Raw genomic sequence first — 20,911 nt, 5'->3', positions numbered from 1 at the left:
TTTATTGTAGCTTTGAAATAGTTAAAAATGGTAAGTATCAAACTCTTGATATACAAAGATACAATTTAAATGAACGTTTCAGTTTTTCTCAAGAGTTTTTCCATGTTAAAATTGCGATAGATAACGACAGCAAAACAACTTGAAATTTTTAAAAACGATTTGAGATAGACTGAAACTCTCTTTTTTCGAATAATTTTAGCAATTTTTTGCTCTTTCTTATCAATTTACGGCGCGAATGTATTTCAGTACACGTTGGTCAAGCTGGAGTCCAAATAGGCAACGCATGTTGGGAACTGTACTGCCTTGAGCATGGTATTCAACCTGATGGCCAAATGCCAAGTGACAAGACTATTGGTGGAGGTGACGACTCCTTCAACACCTTCTTCAGTGAGACAGGAGCAGGAAAGCATGTTTCAAGAGCTGTTTTTGTAGATTTGGAGCCAACTGTAGTAGGTATGTCTAAACAATAATTGCTTTTCACCATCAACACAAAAGCGCCATTTTTTGACTTATAATATTTCCCTATTTGTCTAGATGAAGTTCGTACAGGAACGTACGGACAATAATTTCATCCTGAACAGCTCATCACCGGTAAAGAAGATGCTGCTAATAACTACGCTCGCGGCCATTACACCATCGGTTAATATATTGTCGATCTTGTTCTTGATCGCATCCGAAAGCTGGCTGATCAATGTACAGGTCTTCAGGGATTCCTGATATTTCATTCCTTTGGCGTGGAACAGGTTCAGGATTCAGCTCACTGTTGATGGAACGACTTTCTGTTGACTATGGCAAGAAATCAAAACTGGAGTTCGCGATCTACCCAGCCCCACAGATTTCAACTGCTGTAGTTGAACCATACAACTCCATTCTTACAACACATACTACCTTGGAGCACTCCGACTGTTGTTTTATGGTTGACAACGAAGCAATATACGACATCTGTCGACGTAATCTTGATATCGAACGACCAACATATACTTAATCGTCTCATTGGTCAAATCGTGTCTTCAATCACAGCATCCTTGCGTTTTGATGGTGCTTTGAATGTTGATCTTACCGAGTTCCAAACCAACCTGGTACCCTATCCACGTATTCATTTTCCATTGGCTACCTACGCGCCAGTCATCTCTGCTGAAAAAGCCTACCATGAGCAGTTGAGTGTAGCGGAAATCACCAACGCTTGCTTTGAACCCGCCAATCAAATGGTAAATATATGGCATGTTGTCTTCTATACAGAGGTGATGTTGTACCTAAGGATGTGAATGCTGCTATCGCTACCATCATGACAAAGCGCACAATCCAGTTTGTTGACTGGTGTCCAACAGGTTTTAAAGTTGGTATCAACTACCAATCACAGACTGTGGTACCAGGTGGTGATCTTGCTAAAGTCCAGCGAGCTGTTTGTATGTTGAGCAACACAACAGCAATTGCTGAAGCCTGGGCTCGTCTCGACCACAAGTTTGACCTGATGTATGCCAAAAGAGCATTTGTTCACTGGTATGTAGGTGAAGGCATGGAGGAAGGCGAGTTCTCTGAAGCTCGAGAAGATTTGGCAGCGTTGGAAAAAGATTACGAAGAAGTTGGTGTTGACAGTGTTGAGGCCGAGGGTGAAGAAGAGGGAGACGAGTACTAGACTCATAAACAATGATCAGTTTTGTTATTTGCAGAGTTTACGAGAGAATTAAAAATTTAAAGTTGCATTAAACTTCGTGTGTTTTTCTACAACACATTTTTTCATTGATTCACAGTAATAGAGATAAACACCAAAAATTTCAAAAGTATTTTTATTTTACCAAAATTACATTCTTCAGTTTTGAACCATTCGTGACCAAATTATAAGAGTAAAACAGAATCATTTAACATTTGAACAAGAGAATAGAACTAAGCTTCCTGCATCGCTCGTGATAAATGAAGCTGTGTGGTACTGTCAAAATGATAAGACACTTGAGTTGTGCTACCAATTTGAATTGATCTAGTTCAATTTTATACATTTACAAATCAAAATAAGGAGAAAAATCCAATGAGCAAAGTTCACCATAAGAAATGGGAAATATGTCTTCAATGCAAATAATCAAATTTTTAACAAAGCTATGTTCAAAGGTTTTGTATCATCACATTCCTAAGCTTTCTAGATACTCAGCAATCACACGCACGCCTTTATTTGTATTTCCTTGTTGACATCCTTCAGGTGTGTGAGCAATAACAATGGCTGTTTTGCTAGATTGAAGAGTTAAGGCACCTTGATCTTTCTTTTTAGCAACGACAAGTTTACCATCTTCTTCTCGCAAAAATTGATATTTTACTCCTTCAGCATAAACTCCACCAGCCTGAAATGAAGTGAAATCTCCGGCCTTAAATGCTTTGGCAATATTTGCACCCTCGGATCCTTGAAGCTAAAGAAAAACAAAATGTTAAAATGGCAAATTCCACCATTGAATTTTAAAATATAGTCAAAAAACCTTTAATGCATTTGCATGACCAGCTGTTGTCCAGGCTGCACCACCAGCTAACCCAATAATACATGCCTTATCAGCATGTGCTGTACCACTAGCATCTTTGGTCTGGGCGATAAGATTATCAATATAGCTATCCCAACTCATTTTTTTCTGTAGACTTGCTTAAATGAAATAATATTTGACAAAACTTAAACACTTGTTGCATATAATCAGCAACACAATTGAAAATGTCTTAACGCCATAATGAAATCTGTCGTCTTAAAAACGTTATACAAATCTCTGGTCAATTTGAAAACAATATTGTACGGAAACGTTGTTTCATTTTTGTGCTCATGTACATTCCGATGAATCTATTAACGGCGACATCTTAAAAATTTTTGTCTGGCGAGACGATGAAACAAGAAGGGCGGACTGTTTAGCCATAATTCTATACACATGAATTCTCAGTTCAAATAAGGAAATATCAATATTTAAAAACAAAATCCACCCACATCAAGTCAAGCAGCGTAAGATAATGCAAAGGACAAAGTTGTCGCTGGGAATAAGGAAAGGTAGCCAGGAAGCAGTTTTGAAAATGACACAAACACGAAATTCCAGCAGTGTACACGATTAAAATACCAACGATCCACCCAATTATTTTCAACTTTGAAGGCATTTATTGGGCAAGTTGTACAAATTTTAAAAACTTTACGAACGTTATTACAATATTTATACAATACAACATTGCCAGGTACATTGGTTATCAGCAGATGCTGTCAAACGAGACCGAAATAAGAACTTTGGCCGGTGTAACGAGCTGCGCATCCATGTTCACAAAATTCATCCGTTATAAACACGAAATGCAATTCATAAAACATGTACAAACCTTATTTGTACTGTAAATTACCAAATTTACCAAATTTACTTTGTAAGGACTGTTAAATAAATATTTTATGGCTCAATGACGCAGTTACGGTTTAAATTTTTTTGCAAATGTCAAATTTTCCTTCAAAACATTCAGAATCCAAGCACAACCACCTCGGAGATTATCATATAAAAGGACAAAGAAATTTTTATCCGAACGTTGTTGGTTGGAAGAACATTTAATTTAATTTGACAAAAATGTCTTTCTTAAAAAAGAATCATTTTCGCACGATATTGATAGCTAGCTAATAATCAATAATAGAAAATAAATTTTTGCTTACTTTCTCTTGCACTCAATGCATCAGCAGGTGATGTCTATAAAATGTATAATATTTATTAATTTATTTTTTGCATAACTGTAGGAATAACTTCTAAACAAGACGCTTGCACAAGCTTTTACCACGTCTTTATTAAATCAAACCAAGCAGAACTTAATAATGGGCTTGAAGCCAGAAAAGAACAGTCACTATTTGATTTCATAGCCTCACATCACCTAACCCTCCCATCCAATTCACACTTTCCCACTTCCTTCGAATTGATGTAGCGCACATATAAGTAGAGCGTCAGTTGGTCTGTAATTATATAGTCTGATGAAGAATTTGTAACAACTTCAAAATATAACTTTTCCAATAAGAAAAATTTTTTTTTCTTTCTCAAATAATGAGTTAAACATGAATCTTATAATCGGAGTATACTTCATATTATATCACCATAACAACACTATCGTTACTTTATAAGAACGTTAATTTCAGTTATCACCATTTTTAATGTAAATAGTTTATTCATAACGTATCTTTGTATATAATGTATCATATTTTGTAAGATTAGTCATTTCACATGGAGGATGGCATTTTTAAAGTCGAAACATTGATGTTCGCTTTCTAAAAAATTAATCATTTTTGTTGAATGCTTTTTATCAGTATATCTTGTATTACATATCATATATCGTTATTTTTTGTGATTTTGTCTTCTTTGAATCTCACTATTTTTTTTTTTGAAGAAGTTCCACATCACAAACAGTTTTACATACAATGCAACATGATGAGACACAAGTTTGGTAAAAAGTCCACTATCTACAGATATTTTCATGCCTCTCCTTGCTATGAAAAAAAAACATTTCAACTTCTAGCTTTAAAATCATCGATAACGATTAATCAATTTTTGCTTTCATAATTAAAGAAGCTATTCACATCAATAAAACTCGTCCTTATTTAAATGTTCAAATTCCCCATTAGAAAACTATCTTCACTTTATAAGACGGTTAATTTCAGTTTTCACATTTTTAATGTAAATAGTTTATTCATAACGTATCTTTGTATATAATGTTTTGTAAGACTAATCATTTCGCATGGAAGGTGGCACATTTTTAACTTCGAAGCATGTTTGCATTTAAAAAATCACGGTTTTTTAAACGTCGTGTTAAACGTCGTGTTAAACGTTATCAAATGATTTTCAACCCCGCTTCTACTCAAAAATTAAATATTGATAAACTAGAGAAATCTCTGTTATAAAACATGTTTGCTTCTTACCATCAGGACCAGAACTAGTACCACAATACACGTACTCAACTTCATCATGTTCATTCAGTTAAGAAATATGTCGTGAGATTGATAAGTCGCCAAACTACACAACTACTCAAGTGAGTCTAAAGTGACTTGTTGTAATATATCGCTCACGTTTTATAGTAGCGATTTAACACCTCACAATAAGGCGCATTAACGTAATTACGCGTAATTAATGTTTTGGTTTCTAAACCATAACATTACGTCAATTAGTTTGCATCACTTAAGGTTGTTGTCGATATAGGTATCTTTGTTTTTATCTTACTTTTTCTGAAAGAAATGCAAAATAAATCTAGAATTGCAATTCAGCCATGTCGGTAGTCTGATATAAAAAATATTTATTGGTGTTTTTGTTGGAACTACCGAATGTAGGCGTACAACATTAATTCGCAAATATCGGAAAAAATGTGCAAGTCAAGAAATACACCATAATTCGGATATGACAAATACAATTTCGACAAGCAAAAATTTTCGGTCTTAAAAAATCTCAAATTAAAAAATCTTTCAACTATAATAGTTAATATTTAATAAAACATATAACGTCACAAGGAGTGGCAGTCAATTCATTGTGAAAAGCCTCGCCATATCGAGCATTTACAAAGCAGCAAGCTCACCATAACACAGTCATAAGATTTTAGAAGCCATCACGTTAGAATTATTTTAGTTCCTCGTGAACAAACAAAAAATCAGGTGTAATTTCTTTTAAACACTTGCATATCGTTGTCATGGAGTAAATTTACAAAGAATTTCTTTCATTAGTCTTTATTGCTTTCCAATCATTTTTTGTTGCGTTTGGCATAAAAATATTTATTAGAAGATATGGAATAACCATTGGCAACTAAAGCGCTTTAAGCAATGCGAACTTTAGCTTGTGTACTTATAGTGGAAACGCAGTGTAGCTACAAGTAAAAACTCTTTCCTTTACTAAAAGCAAACACTTTTGCAACATTAAAGCAAACACAGATTAGATAGTGTTTTTCAAACGTAAATTTATTCAGCAATGATGAGTCAACGGATCGATGCCTTTATATATTATTCTTTAAAAATATTGAAGAAAAATTTAATCAACATAGTTAATCATTGCAAATACATATCACAGTATAAGAAACAATCGGCGTAAGTCAAACTCAATGTGCATTTTGGTGATGTAAATTTTGCTATAAATTTTGGCTGCTGTTAGTCAATTCAGCGTTGTCCAACAGAGAACGTTCGATGGACTGCCAGCCATGCACTATAACAATAAAATTCTATGGTTTTTATACTGTTTACATGTTCAGCTAATATAATACAATAATTTTGTTATAAAATGCTTTCCAAAATTTCTAAAGACAGCAGAAAGTAAATTCCGAGGAAGGAAAAACGGTAAAGGTTATTATTTCTACTTGTAAATGGATCTAATCGAACACTTACGCCTGTAGTTAGTTGCTAATAAAAAGGAGAGCACAGAGAGCAAATGTATTTTCAGGAACAGTGCAAAAAAGCATAAAATGTATGTTGTGTCATTTGTAACCAACAATAAACACTTTGTCAGTATCTTGTAAAAGGAAACGTAAAATTGTGGTAAAAAAAAAATCTTGACGAGCGATGTAATTCCACTATTTTTTAACATGTTTGTTTATTTTGAATCGATAGCAGCGAAGCCAAGTGAAGCAATTAAGAAAATGAAAAATTGCTCTTTGTATATTTATGCAATAAGTAGCATTCATCCATTACTTTCTTCATTTAGGAAGCGAATGTGGACATTTAGCAAAGGCAATGCGATTTAATTGATCATCCCTTACTTCAATTGAATTATAAACTAGCTAGAACAGTGCTGGGATAATGTTCTTGACCACCATGAAAAACTTCCTTAAATTATATTTTCTCGTGAAACATATAAACGTTTGAGAATCTCTTGTTGTAATCTGTGAGAAATTCAAAAAATGAAAAGCAAGCTGTGAATTTTGAAATCATGCTATAAGATTATCAGCTTACGAAGACCATATGCAAGCGCATTCAAAAGGTTTGGATGAATTTGAATGTGACACAGAGCGCTTCTTCTGTTTCAAAATGTAATTTGCGTAGTTTAGTTAACAAAATCTACGGCTGCACCAATTTAGTTTCAGCCAAAAAATCGCATTTCCTGACCAAGAGGCATGCTGAGATGTCTAACTGCTGACAGAAACTTATAAATTGGCCTTTTCTGCATGCACTATTATATCAATGATGTGTAAAATCACAATTGTTCTGTACAACTTCATCCAATATGCCTTTGATCTTTTATTGCTACAAGTTTTTCTAGAGTGTCTAAGGAAAGAGTCCACAACTAATTTCCAAGTAAATACTGATTACTTCAGCTCTGCCCTCTCAACTGCGATATTGAGAACATTCATTATAGTGCTTTTGTACGTCCATCACCTAGCAACAGCTTGCACTGGGAGCAACATAAATGAATATAAAGAACGTGAGATCCACACATATATATATATATATATTTATAAACCGTACATCCTGTGTCCCAAGTACAAGAGTCTCCATTTTACTATGGTGATAGCCGGGAGGGCACATTGTTATACACTTTGTATATATATATACATATGCCATTATATTACAAACGAAAAAGGATCAATGCACTTGCATCAGAAATGGCAAAATGATATAAGCAGCGAGCATCATCACCCGTATCATATGGAATTATTACATCTTATGACATCAGACTTGAGTGTAGTAAAGTGCAAAAAGCTAATTGCATGCTGCACACTTGTCAGTAAGATTTACTTGTCGTCAAAATGTATTTTGTGCATGGGGTTGTATCTCAAAAAGAGTTTGACAATTATTAAATTTAATGGACCTTGTATACAAGAGCGTAGCAAAGTGATGAAATTTGTCGACAAATTAAGAGTGGCATATGCATAATTGTGGTCTGGGCGAAGTGACTAACATTGTGTTCAAATTTCGTTAAAAGTTACTGATATAGGAAGACTTTTTGACGACAGAACGAAGATATATGTGTCTGGTATCTTAGAGGCGGATCAAGTTATAGGCAAAATGAAATTTTGTATTTTATTCATGTTTCTCCGCATTAAGTGCTTTTGAATCAATTGTTTCCTAGGGATTAAAACAAGAATATATGAATATTTCCCACCTATTGCTCACTTATCGAGCTGACGACGCCACCGGCTCTTCAAAATAAAATGCGCACTTAACTACAGTAGTAGATCTAGGGTTCTCTTGACTCAAACGAATTCCCTTACACCAAACTTAGAGATATAATTAAAAGTATTTCTACTTCTAGTTGAAGATGTGTTCTCCAATATAATCACAGAATATGCGTGCTTCGCTACAGTCATGCGCAGTATGTATAGGTAACCTTTCTTCATATGATGTACCTTTAGCTTGTGATCTGTATCATCAACTAATAAAACAATTCTTTTTGAATTTCATTCAGGTACGGACTAAATATGAATGAAAATACATGGATAAACATGAAAATATACAGTGTGTATGTAAAAAAGACGACTTTTGGAAGTTACGTAAGTTATACTGACAGTCACTGGTACATTACTGCGCATGTTTCGCTGAGAAATATTGTATCAAGAAACAGGAAAACTTTTGTGCTAGCAAAAATAATACGTAATAGTACATGCACATACATGTTTGTAAATGTAGATCGTCCAGGTTGGTATATAAAAAAAAAATGAAAATTTTTTTTTTGACTCTGAAGATGACTACCGCTAAGGTTGTCGAAACGTCAGTCAACAACAACAAAAACAGTCCTTCTCAGGACTATACTAACCTGGACAATCTACATCTACAAACATGTAACGATACTCCCGGGTTCAAACATTTACTTTAAAACATGGCCATAGTTGAAAAAACTTTATGTACCAATGAATTTAGTAGCTACAGTGATAGGAATTGAAATTATCGAAATACGTTAATTTCCAAACGTCTGTGATATATTTAGAGGTCTATTACACGAACCCTGATAGCCGGGATTCATCGAAGCGTTAAATGATTTCGGTGAATGGAAACGATTTAATTTTTATCGTGGGATAAATCTTCTTGAGTAATTTCACAATATTCTGATTTCATAAGTACCGAAAACGTTTAAAATGAAAACAACTAACTTGGCCTAGTTTGAGAATTAAAAATCCTCGAAATCATATTACGTCTCACTGAATCCCTGTAAGCCGAGGTCACGTTGATGGCGCCTTGGGGGCTGTTCACATGAGCCCGCGATAGCCGAGATTCAGTGAGGCGTGAAATGATTTCGAGGGATTGAAAGGGACCAAAACTTTGAGGTTAAAAATTACAACTGTTTGTTAAGCGCCACAAGTCATTCCAGTTGTAATTCTCAAACTAGACCAACTTGGTTGTTTTAATTTTAAATGTATCGCTTCGTTATTAAACCCGAATATTATAAAATGGCTCGAGAATATTTACTTGAAGTTAAGTATCGAATCATTCCCATTTGCCAAAATCATTTAAGGCTTCGCTGAATCCCGGCTACGCGGGCTCATGTAATCAGCACCACAGACTTAGTCATAGACATTGTATAATATTATTCTGAAAAAACTCACTGAAATTGTTAAGCTGTGACATAATTATTCAATTTAAGGCCTTATTTTCATCGTTTTCATTTTACCTAATGTCTTTCTCCAATTCTTGTAAAGCATTGCAATCTTTTTCTTGACATGACATCTAACAAAAACAAAGTTATTTTCCATATCGTAAATGATCTAATAAAAAACATATCTCTATTAAACGCCCAGACGTGAGTCGTGACGTCACTGCCATGCATACGTACTATCTTGGTGATCTGATTGGCTGAAGCTTGCTACATCCCTAATAGGACAGCGTGGAGGCCAAAATCTCCCACCGGAACGTATACATGCAACGCTCCAGTGCTCAACAGTTCAGGGGAGGCATGGAACGAACACGGGATTTTTTTATTTTAATTTTTATAGTAAAGTTTTTCTCATAAAATACGTAAAGTTTAATATCCAAGGATATTGCAATGTTTCAAAAAGCTTCTTCCTTTATTTGACTTATATTAAAGCCAATCTTAAACATGTTTTATACACGTAGATTGGTTTATATGTTTCATGAATTTACTCTTTCATATATCGTGAGCGAACCATCTTTGGTATCATTGCAAACAAGGATTATCTACTTCCCTTGTCTCACTTAATGTCCAAATAAATAATTGAGTACAAGAGTTAAAAGTTTTTTAATTCATCAAAATAGTTAATATCGAGTTTAAAGTTAACATCGTTAAAAATTCACAGAGTTTCAATATCGAATTTATCAAGTTTAAAAGTTTAAGTAAACCGTAAAATATCGACAAAAAGCTAATGTACTCTGACATGTATTCTTCCCAAATAAAGGAAAGTTGATAAAAAGTACTTACCTCCAAAGATTGTAAAAGAAGAAACAACTCTTCATTGAGATAGTCCACTGTAAATGATAACATACTTTTCAGAAGGTGCTTTCAAAATCAACGTACATAATATTGTAGATGGTTTGACCCGGGAGTATCGTTACATTTCTGTAGATGTAGATCGTCAAGGTTAGCACAGTCCTGAGAAGGACTGTTGGTGTTGATGTTGACTGACGTTTCGACAATCTTAGCAGTAGTCATCTTCATCTTGACTGTACTAACCTTGACGATCTACATCCACAAACATGTACATAATATTATGAACCTGGTGGATTTGTTGAACTCAATTCCAAGCATATTTTTCCAACATTTGCGCGTGTTCTGGACGAATCTTCTGAGCTGTTGGTTTGAAAACAAAACAAAATTTTATAGGTGAGAATGTCTTATATCATTAAGAGAATTATGGAGTGTGTATATGTAGCAAGTAGACGGATAGATAGCAAAGGATGGCGGTTTGATAGACAACTAAGGGTGCAGGGGGTGAGATTAGGATGCAGAAGTGTGGGTGAGGTACATATAAGTATATGGTATGGCAAAGATGCTAGGGTATAGTAAAGGGATAATGTATGATATACATTTAACCTTTAATAGTAGGCAAGGTATACAGAGAATGACAACAAAGAGATATAATACATCTGTTTAGGGTATAAAACATAGTAAACAGGTAGGGAGGGGTATGGTAGGGTAGAATAGGGATAAATATGTACCACATTTGTTACCTGTAATAGGAGCAATATAAGAACCATTGTGATATCACATCTAGCCATAATATTTCTATATCCATCAGTAGCTAAAGAAATAAGAAACATCAAACAAAATGTGCACATGTCATAATCTGTGATGACCAAATTCCTTTAGTAGTGACCTCCTCCAGACTCGATCTTCAATAAACAAATGAAACAACGGACAAATGTCAACCACGACAAAAATGTAAACAACATCACCTCTTCGAATCAAATGAACCATTTCTGTCAGCAATGCAAGAACACCATCGTAGTCACCTACATAAAAATATCATGGCTCTTGAATTTTACAATACTACACTGATTTTTATCACAACTAGTCTGCTACTGAACTAAAACATCACCGACCGATCTTTAACTTGCATCTGGCGGCTTGTTTTATGGATTGTAATGAAATTAATGGTGTCTAAGAAATTATAAGTTAACTGAAAGGTTAGCAAAAATTAATGCAAAGATCTCAATCAATTTGCTCTTACACCTCCAGCGACAGGAATAACATATTTCTTCCCACAAACCTTTGTGCTGAAGTTCTGAGGTCGAAAATAGCCAACTACTTGAAAACCTTTTATATTCTATAAATGAAATAAATATATAAATTACTTTCCCTCGAGTGATGAACAAAAAAAAGAAAATGTTTTTTGGACACTCCTCAAAGCCTGTTTTGTGAATCATTGTAAGAGTTCGTGTGGCTTACAAAAGCACATTTTATTGTTCTATAAGAGTGGAACCTACTTGTATGGTTATTACGATATTACGTTAATTATTATATAGCGCTAATTGTTGTTTTTAAACTTGAACAAATTCATATGATTTATGACAGTATTTTTCGTTACAACCGCTGATCCAGTTACAAATGTATGAGAAAAATTTTTTGCGCATGTTATTCTCTCCTCTTTTTTGTGCAAACTTTACAGCGCAATAAATTCACCGAATGGTCATCATCCTAGTACTCAAACGAGTCAGCATTTAATGTTTCCATCCATTTTTTTACTGTATTAACTTTACTGGTAGGTGCAACCTTTCGACGAAAATGGCAAGAAAGACAAAAGTGAAAAGAGAATAACCGAATATACTTTTGCTTTCTGATTATTAACAGTAACATCCTTAATGTTTGCTTACGATAAAAAACATCATATTTATGTCATATTACAAGCAATATGTAAAGCAAAAATTATGGCTGATCATGGTTGCCAGTTTGGCTTAATATTTTGAGCCAAATTTCGCTTCTTTTTCTCACGTTAGGCTCAAGGTCCGAATTAGCGCTTCGCAAATCGCAAATTGCGAAGTGATTTCGATTTTGGCGAAATATTGCGAAGCAAATTTCGTAAAATTGCGAAGCTCATTTCGCATTTCTTGTTATTTAATGTAAATTTGCTTACTGAAAGCACTCTTTTTATATTGCTGTGATGGATGTGTTTTTATTATGCTTTGCGACCACTCCCTAGTTTTAAAATACGTCAAAAGAAATATCAAATGATCAAATTTCTTGCACTATTTGCATAATTTCAAAGCGTTGCTATTACATCATGCCTCAGGAATGTGACTAACAGGAATTTATCCAAAAATGGTCGCAACTTTTTAAAAAACGTCGCTATCAATTGTAATATGAAACTTAACATTTTCAATATTATCTGAAAACGCGAAGTGACAAAGTCACAAACTAATACACACTGCATACGTTAACGATGGCGAAGCAAAAGACTGTAGAAAATTGGGAGCGAGATTTAAACGTTAAATTGATCAAAAGTCTTAGTACAGATAAGAAAAAAGTAGAAGCGTTAAAATGTTCTGTCTGTGTGGAATTCTCCTCAACAATTTCTTCAATAGCTGGTTTTTCGCAAGCATGGATAGATGGGACAACATCTGTCAAATTAGATAGCTTGAAAAAACATGTCCAAGGTAAAGCACATCAACATGCAAAACGTCTTTTTGATCAGAAGTCCTTGGGCGAAACTTTTGGCGCACAAGTTGTTGAACGATCTCCAATTGGAAGAGGTTTGATGAAAATGGCAGAGATTGACAGGAAAGTAATGATTACTCGTTTCAACACTGCCTACTATTTAGCCACTTCAGAAAGACCCTATAGCGATAGTGAGAGCATCATTACGTTAAACGAAATGAACGGAATGATTCGCAGTTTCAAATTCCAAAACGAGCGTGCTATGGCAAACATCACTGATTCAATTGCTGACAAACTCAAGCAGAAGCTGATGTCTGAATTGAAGAAAACGCGCTATTTTTCTTTGTTGACCGACGGCAGCACTGACAAAGGCGTTTCTGAACAGGAAGTTTTGTATCTCCTTTTTATAAGCAGTGAAGGTAAATGCAATACACTGAACTGAATTATTTCGATTCTTGTCTTTAGATGCGTTATTTCTATTCCTTCAATGGACAGGTATCCCTCAAAAAAGGTTTTTAGCAATTGAATCACCTACATCAACAAGTGCAGATGGCCTTAAGAAGATGATACAGGATTGCTTTTCCCGGTTTCACATGAACAATTTCCCAAGACAACTGGCAGCGCTAAAAGTGGATGGAGCTTCGGTAAATTTGGGTAGCATAAACGTACTTGCAGCCAAACTTCGCAAAGACTCACCATGGCTGCTTACTATTCATTGCTTCAACCATCGCCTTGAACTGGCTGTTAAAGACACATTTAAAAGAACAGGTATGGTGTCACAACAGTTAGACACTTCTTTTGTTTAAGATGTTGAATTTCAGAATAATGTGTTCATAATATATACATTACTCATTTAATCAGAACTTGACGAAGTGGATGAGCTCCTGACTAAATTGTATTACTTGTACCAAAAGTCGGCAAAGCGCTATCGCGAATTGAAGGTATTCAGCGAGATTTTCGAAAAGAGCATAGCAAAGCCAGCCAAAGCCTTTGGAACGAGATGGATCACCCACAACTTGAAAGCCATGGAGACCTTTGTTGCCAATTATGGCGCATACATGCTACACATTGAGTCATTGTCCCAAACAGATTCGGTGCCAGCAAAAAGAGAAGAATTGAAGGGGTTTTTTGTCAAAATGGACGTATGCAAAGTATCCTATGCTGATGACAGTATACATTTACATTTTGACACCTTTGAAGGTAATTAGTATAACGCTTCAATGTTCAGATTTGCTGTCTCATCACAACATATATAATCTGGTGCAAAATTAAGAGTTGTGACTTTTATTTTTAGGTTCTTAGCCTGGGATTCCAAAAGGAAGTTCACGACCCTGTTAAAGCGGTGAAGCGCATTAATGAATTTGAGTGGACCATGGTCAAACTAAAAGAATTGATCAATAAATGCGTTCAGGACGACTCCGAAAAACTTATTAATTTTACACGGTTTTTGAAGGAGTGCGAAGCCACAACGTCCGACGACGGTAAGTAATTGATGAATGAGTCCCTGACTTTACGTACGCTTGAAATGTTTTTTTACACAGTAGAACCTCACCAACCTTTGACAAAACGTCAAAAAATTACCAGGCATCAAGTGGAAGAACTTGAAGACGATGAAGATGAAGCAGATACTTTTAAATGTTATAATTAGTGTTTTGTAAATGTAATACTTTATGCCGTAGCATTGCCTTTTCTGTTTCTGAAGATGTTTCTTACCAAAAAATAAAGCTAAAAGGGTTTAATGCGTCCCGGAGGAAAGTAACGAAAACTTATGAAAAAATTATTAATGCAGTGTCTAGGAGTGTGCAAGGAAGATTTGAAGAGTTCCGAGAAAGTGCGAAAGAGTTTCGACGCTCAGCTAAGAATTGGTGAAGAAGGATGCCCGCTAGCTGAATTCAATGCGGAAGAAGCTCTCCAATATTGGCTAGAGCAAAAGATAGACGCCCAAATGGTACAAAACTACAAAAGTATCCAGCAGAAAAGCAATCAAAGTCAGCGTCATCTACAAACGTTGTTGATATTGCAGCAGCTACGCTTTCCGATTTGGAAGAGAACGAATGCGAGGATTTTAGTTTATAGTTTTTAAAATTAATAAAAAATATTGGCGTAATCATGTGCATTGTAAAAATTGCAAGAGGAAAGTAAATCGGTGGGGGTCGATCGGAACGGGGGGGTCGGTAGGAACTTATTCGAAAAAAGTTGCGAAGCAATTTTTTTGCGATAATTCGGACCTTGAGGCTTATTTAAAATCAAAATTCCATTTGGTTTATTTTTCAAATTTGGCTTATTTAAGTTTTTTTTGTCGTCTTTTAAGAATCAAAATCAAAATGTTTCCTGATTTTACTGAAAATACTTAAAATAGCTATGATGCCAATTGCCAAAAACAGTACGTAACGGTTTACAAAACAACGCAAATGCAAAAATTGACATTAATAATGTATTACACCCCTATTGTCATAAGCATATAAGCACCATGTATGTAGACTGTTGACAGACTTCCCAGTCTCAGTGACAACGTCTTTAAATTTGATGACATTGTGCCAACATGGATCTTAATGTCGCAGCGCACTCGTTTATAAAGTAAAGATCAGTAAAGACTAAGCTTGAAAACTTTCTTCAATTTATGTGGTAGTAATCAATAAAGAAGTTTTTTGCATATCATTAGAAAAAGTGATGTGCAATTGTTTTCATTTTAGCTAAAACGATGTGCAAATTGCACATTGCACGCCGTTAATTCGCACACTGGTTGTTTGCAAGAATGGATATTTTATTTCTTTGTTTAAACGAAAAGAGCAAAGACTTACAGCAAGGTTTTGCCCCAACTCTAAACACAAACTTGCCGCTAGGTTCAGGTTGCCTTGGTTACAATGTAATCATAAAATATCAAAATAGATGTGAAAATAAAACTGAATCTCACTTCACTATCTTCATGAACTGCATGAATTTCAATGTTGTCTGGAAGAGCAACAAAATATTGATCCTCAGCATGGGAAATATCTTCCACGTCATCATCACCATCATCAATGTCGCTTACATCTGATATTTCACCATTAGGACAAAAAATGAGCTCTACTGCTTCAGTCAAATCCATAACTCTCTTAAAAAAGAATAAAAACATCAGTTATAGAAAGAAAATGCTTAGTTTATATTCAATTAACACTATTTCTACAGTGACATCTTCCAGAGATTGATCTGCCCATTGTTGCCATATGGCAACAACATCATACATTAGAAAATCTATGTGGGCCGATCGCGCAATAAAATAATTGCTTGAATATGACGAGGACCAATAATTTAATCAATTAATATTTTTATATATCTCAAAACTAAACAAATTATAATTAAACTTACCTTTGAAAATGCGCAAAAATTTGCTCTCACTAACTTCCGTAGGACACCATGTGAAATAATCAATTAAACTAATATAAAAACAAATTTACGAAGATTTGCCTCACATATCACATCACCCACATCAAAACCTAAAAACGCTTGCCTGATTTTTGTTTTTGAGCTTACTTCATGTAAGCTATGTAGCATAAAAGACAATGTTGCCATATGGCATCATTGGGAATGAAAGGGTTAAATAGTGGTTTGACTTAAATAGTTTGTAGATTTGGGGGACATTTGTTAATAAATCGATTAAATAAAAAACTTTAACAGATTTTGGGCCGCCTTTGGTTAAAGCTGGTTTTTGGGGAGATGAAGGGAGGTGTGTAGCGCGTTGAAATAAACGTGTAATATACATTGTTCTATCCCAGGAACATTGTTTGAGCCTTCAATAGTGAAACACACAAGTGACAAACAATAGTTTTATCTAATTTTTAACAAAAACAGAAAATCACAAATGTAGGCTTTTTGTAGCGTAATATAATGAGTCAACGATGATAGAAATGCACCCCCCTTTTTGCGTATGTGCTAAATAGTCGCCCCCACAACTGTATAAACAATGTGCAACCACGTGCGTTTGTAATCTAATCTTCGATGAAATACCGGGTTTATTTGAGTAATTGTACTTTATGTTTTAATTGCATGTCATTACTTTGATCTTTACTTCGCGAGGGAAATTCATTTCGATTTATCTGAAGCATTATAATGTAAGTAGTCAAAGACGTTGCGAACTTCATATGCTGTGATAAAATTTATTTCTTCAATTTATTTCTTGTTTGTTTCAACTTATAGCGTTGTATGATTTTATCATTACATAACATGCGCTGTGTTTATCCTTGCTTCGCACCAATTTTTGTAAAGTATTTGTGCGAGCAAGTTGTATTTCAAAACTCCAAATCTGCGCACCTTTTCCAAAAAATTTTCATAAATTTTAAATAATGTACTGCGAACAGTAGCGAAATACGAAATGACGGTTGAGATTTTGTATTGTCCGGAAGTGTTAATGTTAGGTATTTTGGGACATCCTTGCTAGTGTGAATGAACTTTATATCATCTGATTTTTCTGTCTCAAAATGTTCATTTAAAATATCATTCGATCAGGAGAGTGGAATGTTTGTACTCATCCTCCTTTCTTAATTCTTTGAAATATTTGTTCATTGTTGATCAAAAACATACCCTGGGCCTTAGGTATATCAGCAGGCATGATACCTGAAATATTTTAAAATCAGGATATTTAAAAAGAATGATTTTCCAATTTGGAGGTGTTGATGATCAATTCTGCCTTATCATAACACTTTCAGACTGTCTATTTGCTTTCATTATCTTGAAATATGTTTCCTCTTATTATTTATTATGGATCAATATAACAAAAAATATTTAAATACCCAGTTATTCAAGGGAAAAATGGAGCAAGCATATCTTCAAGAACCACTGGCAACTAATGACCCTGAGGTGTATGACATCATTAAGAAGGAGAAAACACGTCAAGTTCGTGGTCTTGAACTCATTGCATCAGAGAACTTTACGAGCAAGGCTGTTCTAGAGGCCATGGGCTCTTGCATGCACAATAAATATTCTGAGGGTGAGCCAGGAAAACGTTATTATGGAGGAAACCAGTTTATAGATGAAATGGAGATTTTGTGCCAAAATCGAGCTTTGGAAGTTTATGGGTATGTGCATGGCTATGAAGCCATATATATGTTAGTGGTTTGATCAGGAATAGGTCCTTGATGATTTTACCACATGGTATTCTAGGTTGACGTAGATTTAATGACAACTTAAAGGATATTACCATGCCATTTAGAGATATTTTTTGAAAGTGTGATCCCAATTACTTTTCCTTCATTGCTCATTATATTATTATTTTGTAGGGCGATTTGCACTCCTCTTGCACCCCCTCAAACCAAGACTAAGAATAGTGCAAATGTCTTTCTACCCCCCTGTAAATCTCCCCTGTGTTTGATTGAAGTTTGTCTCTGTACCTTGTGTTTATCATAATGCTGTTTTTAGTTGTTGATAATTGAGAAACAATCAGAAATGATAGCTGAGCAGCAAAAGCAAATGATTGAGGGGGGAGGGGTGTATTTGAACTGTAGGTGCTGTTACAGGAGCATTATTTTTTTGTGGAATTTATTTTAAATGGTAAATCATAAATTACCACCGCAAATTATGATAAATATTTGATGATGCAGTCTGGTCCCCTAACCAACACAACATACTTCTATGGCCCTGACAGTCATAGCATTCCTTCTATTCAATCATTTCCACCAAATTTTTAGATTGGATGCCGAGAAATGGGGTGTAAATGTTCAACCATACTCTGGCTCGCCTGCAAATTTTGAGGTGTACACAGCATTGTTGCAACCTCATGACAGAATCATGGGTCTCGACCTGCCTGATGGTGGGCATCTCACCCATGGATTTATGACGGACAAAAAGAGGATATCTGCCACATCGATATATTTTGAGTCAATGCCTTACAAACTGAATCCAGAAACAGGATATATTGATTATGATAAATTGGAGGAAAGTGCAAAGTAAGTAAAAACGTTTAACATTGCAGATGGCAACTGAGTAATTTTTGCACGTTATTGCGTCACATTACGTCGCTTGTGACATCATGCATAACCAGATTCATAAGACCTTGGAAGTTATGAAACTGGACTCTTTTTCAGTTTTTGTTATAAACAATCAATGATAAAAATGTACTCCTTTTTTCAATGTCAAAGCCCATCAGCATGCTTCTGCAGTCTTAATAAAACGTTAATCGGGATTGTAAATCATCAATTCTGCAACTCCTAAAAGGAATCATTCACCTATATGGTGTTTGTGACCCAAAGTCTGATTTGGTCATGAAGTGAAATCTGTTTGCGTTTTTGGCGATGGTAATCTTTTTTTTCTAGTGAACTAATGGTGGTTTTGCTTCATGTCAACTAATGCTGGTTTTACTCTAGGTCAACTATTGGTGGTTTCTTTTAATGCGATGCATTACGATTTAATCGTTCTAATCAATTCATTTTCTTAGATTGTTTCGTCCTAAAATCATCATCGCTGGCTACAGTGCCTATCCACGTGATTTGGATTACAAACGATTTCGTGCTATATGTGACAGCGTCGGTGCCATGTTGCTAGTTGACATGGCTCATTTCAGCGGTCTGGCTGCAGGTCGAGTTGTCACCAGTCCTTTCGAGCTTGCTGACATTGTCTCCACTACCACACATAAATCTTTGCGTGGTCCGCGAGCTGGTATGATCTTCTACCGGAAGGGAGTTAAGGGTCATACGAAGACCGGTCAGCCGATCATGTACGACTACGGTCCGAAAATCAACGCTGCAGTGTTTCCTGCCCTTCAAGGTGGACCACACAATCACGCAATTGCCGCTTTGTGTGTTGCCCTCAAGCAAGCTCTTCGGCCCGATTTTAAAGAGTATGCCAAGCAGATTGTCTCTAATTGTCAAGCCATGGCCAAGGTTTTGGTTTCGAAAGGTTACTCCTTGGTCTCTGGTGGCAGCGAGAATCATTTAGTGTTATGGGATGTTAGACCACTGGGCACCGACGGAGCCAAAATGGAGAAGATATTGGAAGCAGTTTCTATCACAGGTGAGCTGAAGTTTTCTTACTATTTTGTACTCTGAATCAATTCATGGTTGTAACTTTACAAGGTTGAGATTTTCGCCTAGGTAATTTACAAAAGTGAAGGATAGTAGAGCCAACCAGATCTTATTTTGGTTGTGCAAAGTTATTATGTTGGTTCACGTGAAAGACAATTAATGGAGTTGATTTATTTATAAATAAATGATAACTTTTCTGAAAAAAACAGTATAGCAAAGATAGAGAATAGCAGAAATGGAGTGCAGTGCAGTGCAGTGCTTACAAATAACCACATATTTAAAGATTTTTTTGTTTATTTATAGTCAACAAGAATTCTTGCCCGGGGGATAAAAGTGCTCTGCGACCGGGTGGTCTGCGGGTTGGTACGCCTGCGTTGACTTCGCGAAATTTCAAAGAAGCAGATTTCGAAAAAGTTGCGGAATATTTACACCAAGGAGTTCAACTTGGGTTGGAAATAGCCAAGGCTAGTGGCGGGAATTCTCTTAAAGAGTTTACAGCTACCATGGCAAAAGAGGAATTTGACGGCAAAATTAAGGCATTGCGCGAGGAAATTGAGGAATATAGCGCTAAGTATCCAATGCCAGGGCATGAACTTGTATGATTTTGATGAGCAGGAGTGGATTTTACCAACTACATTACAACAAATAGCATTATATCCAAATATACATTTATCGCTTACCGTTATATTAATCCAAATAGTAGTCTTGTTCAATTCTCTTTCTTATTAATATCACGAGAACCATTATTACAATCATTAGAACTATAAATTAGAAAACTACCGTTTCATTCTTTCTTAATGGTGTCTTAAAAACTATAAATTCTGTTTTTAATTTAATCACAATCTGTATCAACTTCCCTACTAAAGTTGTTTTAAAGGTACAAATTTAAAAAAATGAAAGATGTTTACTGTGTTTGCCCAGGCTTAT

At 35.2% G+C, this 20,911-nt stretch overlaps 2 protein-coding genes and 1 pseudogene across 2 annotated transcripts; 2 read left to right on the top strand and 1 right to left on the bottom strand.

Annotated features, from left to right (window-relative positions):
• Positions 1-228: 228 nt before the first annotated feature.
• LOC124448469 lies at positions 229-1,636 on the top strand (annotated as a pseudogene).
• Positions 1,637-1,773: 137 nt separating this feature from the next.
• On the bottom strand, positions 1,774-2,651 carry LOC124448776 (profilin-like). Its single transcript, XM_046999745.1, has 2 exons — positions 2,463-2,651; positions 1,774-2,396 (listed from the first exon to the last, which is right to left on the bottom strand). Exons 1-2 carry the CDS (start codon positions 2,601-2,603, stop codon positions 2,115-2,117), a joined length of 423 nt encoding a protein of 140 aa, XP_046855701.1. The 5' UTR covers positions 2,604-2,651; the 3' UTR covers positions 1,774-2,114.
• Positions 2,652-16,935: 14,284 nt separating this feature from the next.
• LOC124448174 (serine hydroxymethyltransferase, cytosolic-like) lies at positions 16,936-20,849 on the top strand. The gene is made up of 5 exons (XM_046999185.1): positions 16,936-17,080; positions 17,763-18,043; positions 18,653-18,910; positions 19,399-19,973; positions 20,288-20,849. Exons 2-5 carry the CDS (start codon positions 17,778-17,780, stop codon positions 20,584-20,586), a joined length of 1,398 nt encoding a protein of 465 aa, XP_046855141.1. The 5' UTR covers positions 16,936-17,080; positions 17,763-17,777; the 3' UTR covers positions 20,587-20,849.
• The last annotated feature ends 62 nt before the right edge of the window (positions 20,850-20,911 follow it).

Source organism: Xenia sp. Carnegie-2017, unplaced genomic scaffold, assembly GCF_021976095.1.
Source record: "Xenia sp. Carnegie-2017 unplaced genomic scaffold, XeniaSp_v1 HiC_scaffold_23, whole genome shotgun sequence".
Taxonomy (NCBI): domain Eukaryota; kingdom Metazoa; phylum Cnidaria; class Anthozoa; order Malacalcyonacea; family Xeniidae; genus Xenia; species Xenia sp. Carnegie-2017.
The sequence above is the reverse complement of the archived record's forward strand: the minus strand, read 5'-3'. Positions and strand labels throughout refer to the sequence as shown.

Bases quoted from the DNA above. Each gene is read 5' to 3' on its own strand.
- LOC124448174 (XM_046999185.1), top strand. From the start codon at position 17,778: ATGGAGCAAGCATATCTTCAAGAACCACTGGCAACTAATGACCCTGAG. The intron at 18,044-18,652 runs GTATGTGCATGG...CCAAATTTTTAG, and splicing joins CGAGCTTTGGAAGTTTATGG to ATTGGATGCCGAGAAATGGG. The intron at 19,974-20,287 runs GTGAGCTGAAGT...GTTTATTTATAG, and splicing joins GGAAGCAGTTTCTATCACAG to TCAACAAGAATTCTTGCCCG.
- LOC124448776 (XM_046999745.1), bottom strand. From the start codon at position 2,603: ATGAGTTGGGATAGCTATATTGATAATCTTATCGCCCAGACCAAAGAT. The intron at 2,397-2,462 runs GTTTTTTGACTA...GTTTTTCTTTAG, and splicing joins GTCATGCAAATGCATTAAAG to CTTCAAGGATCCGAGGGTGC.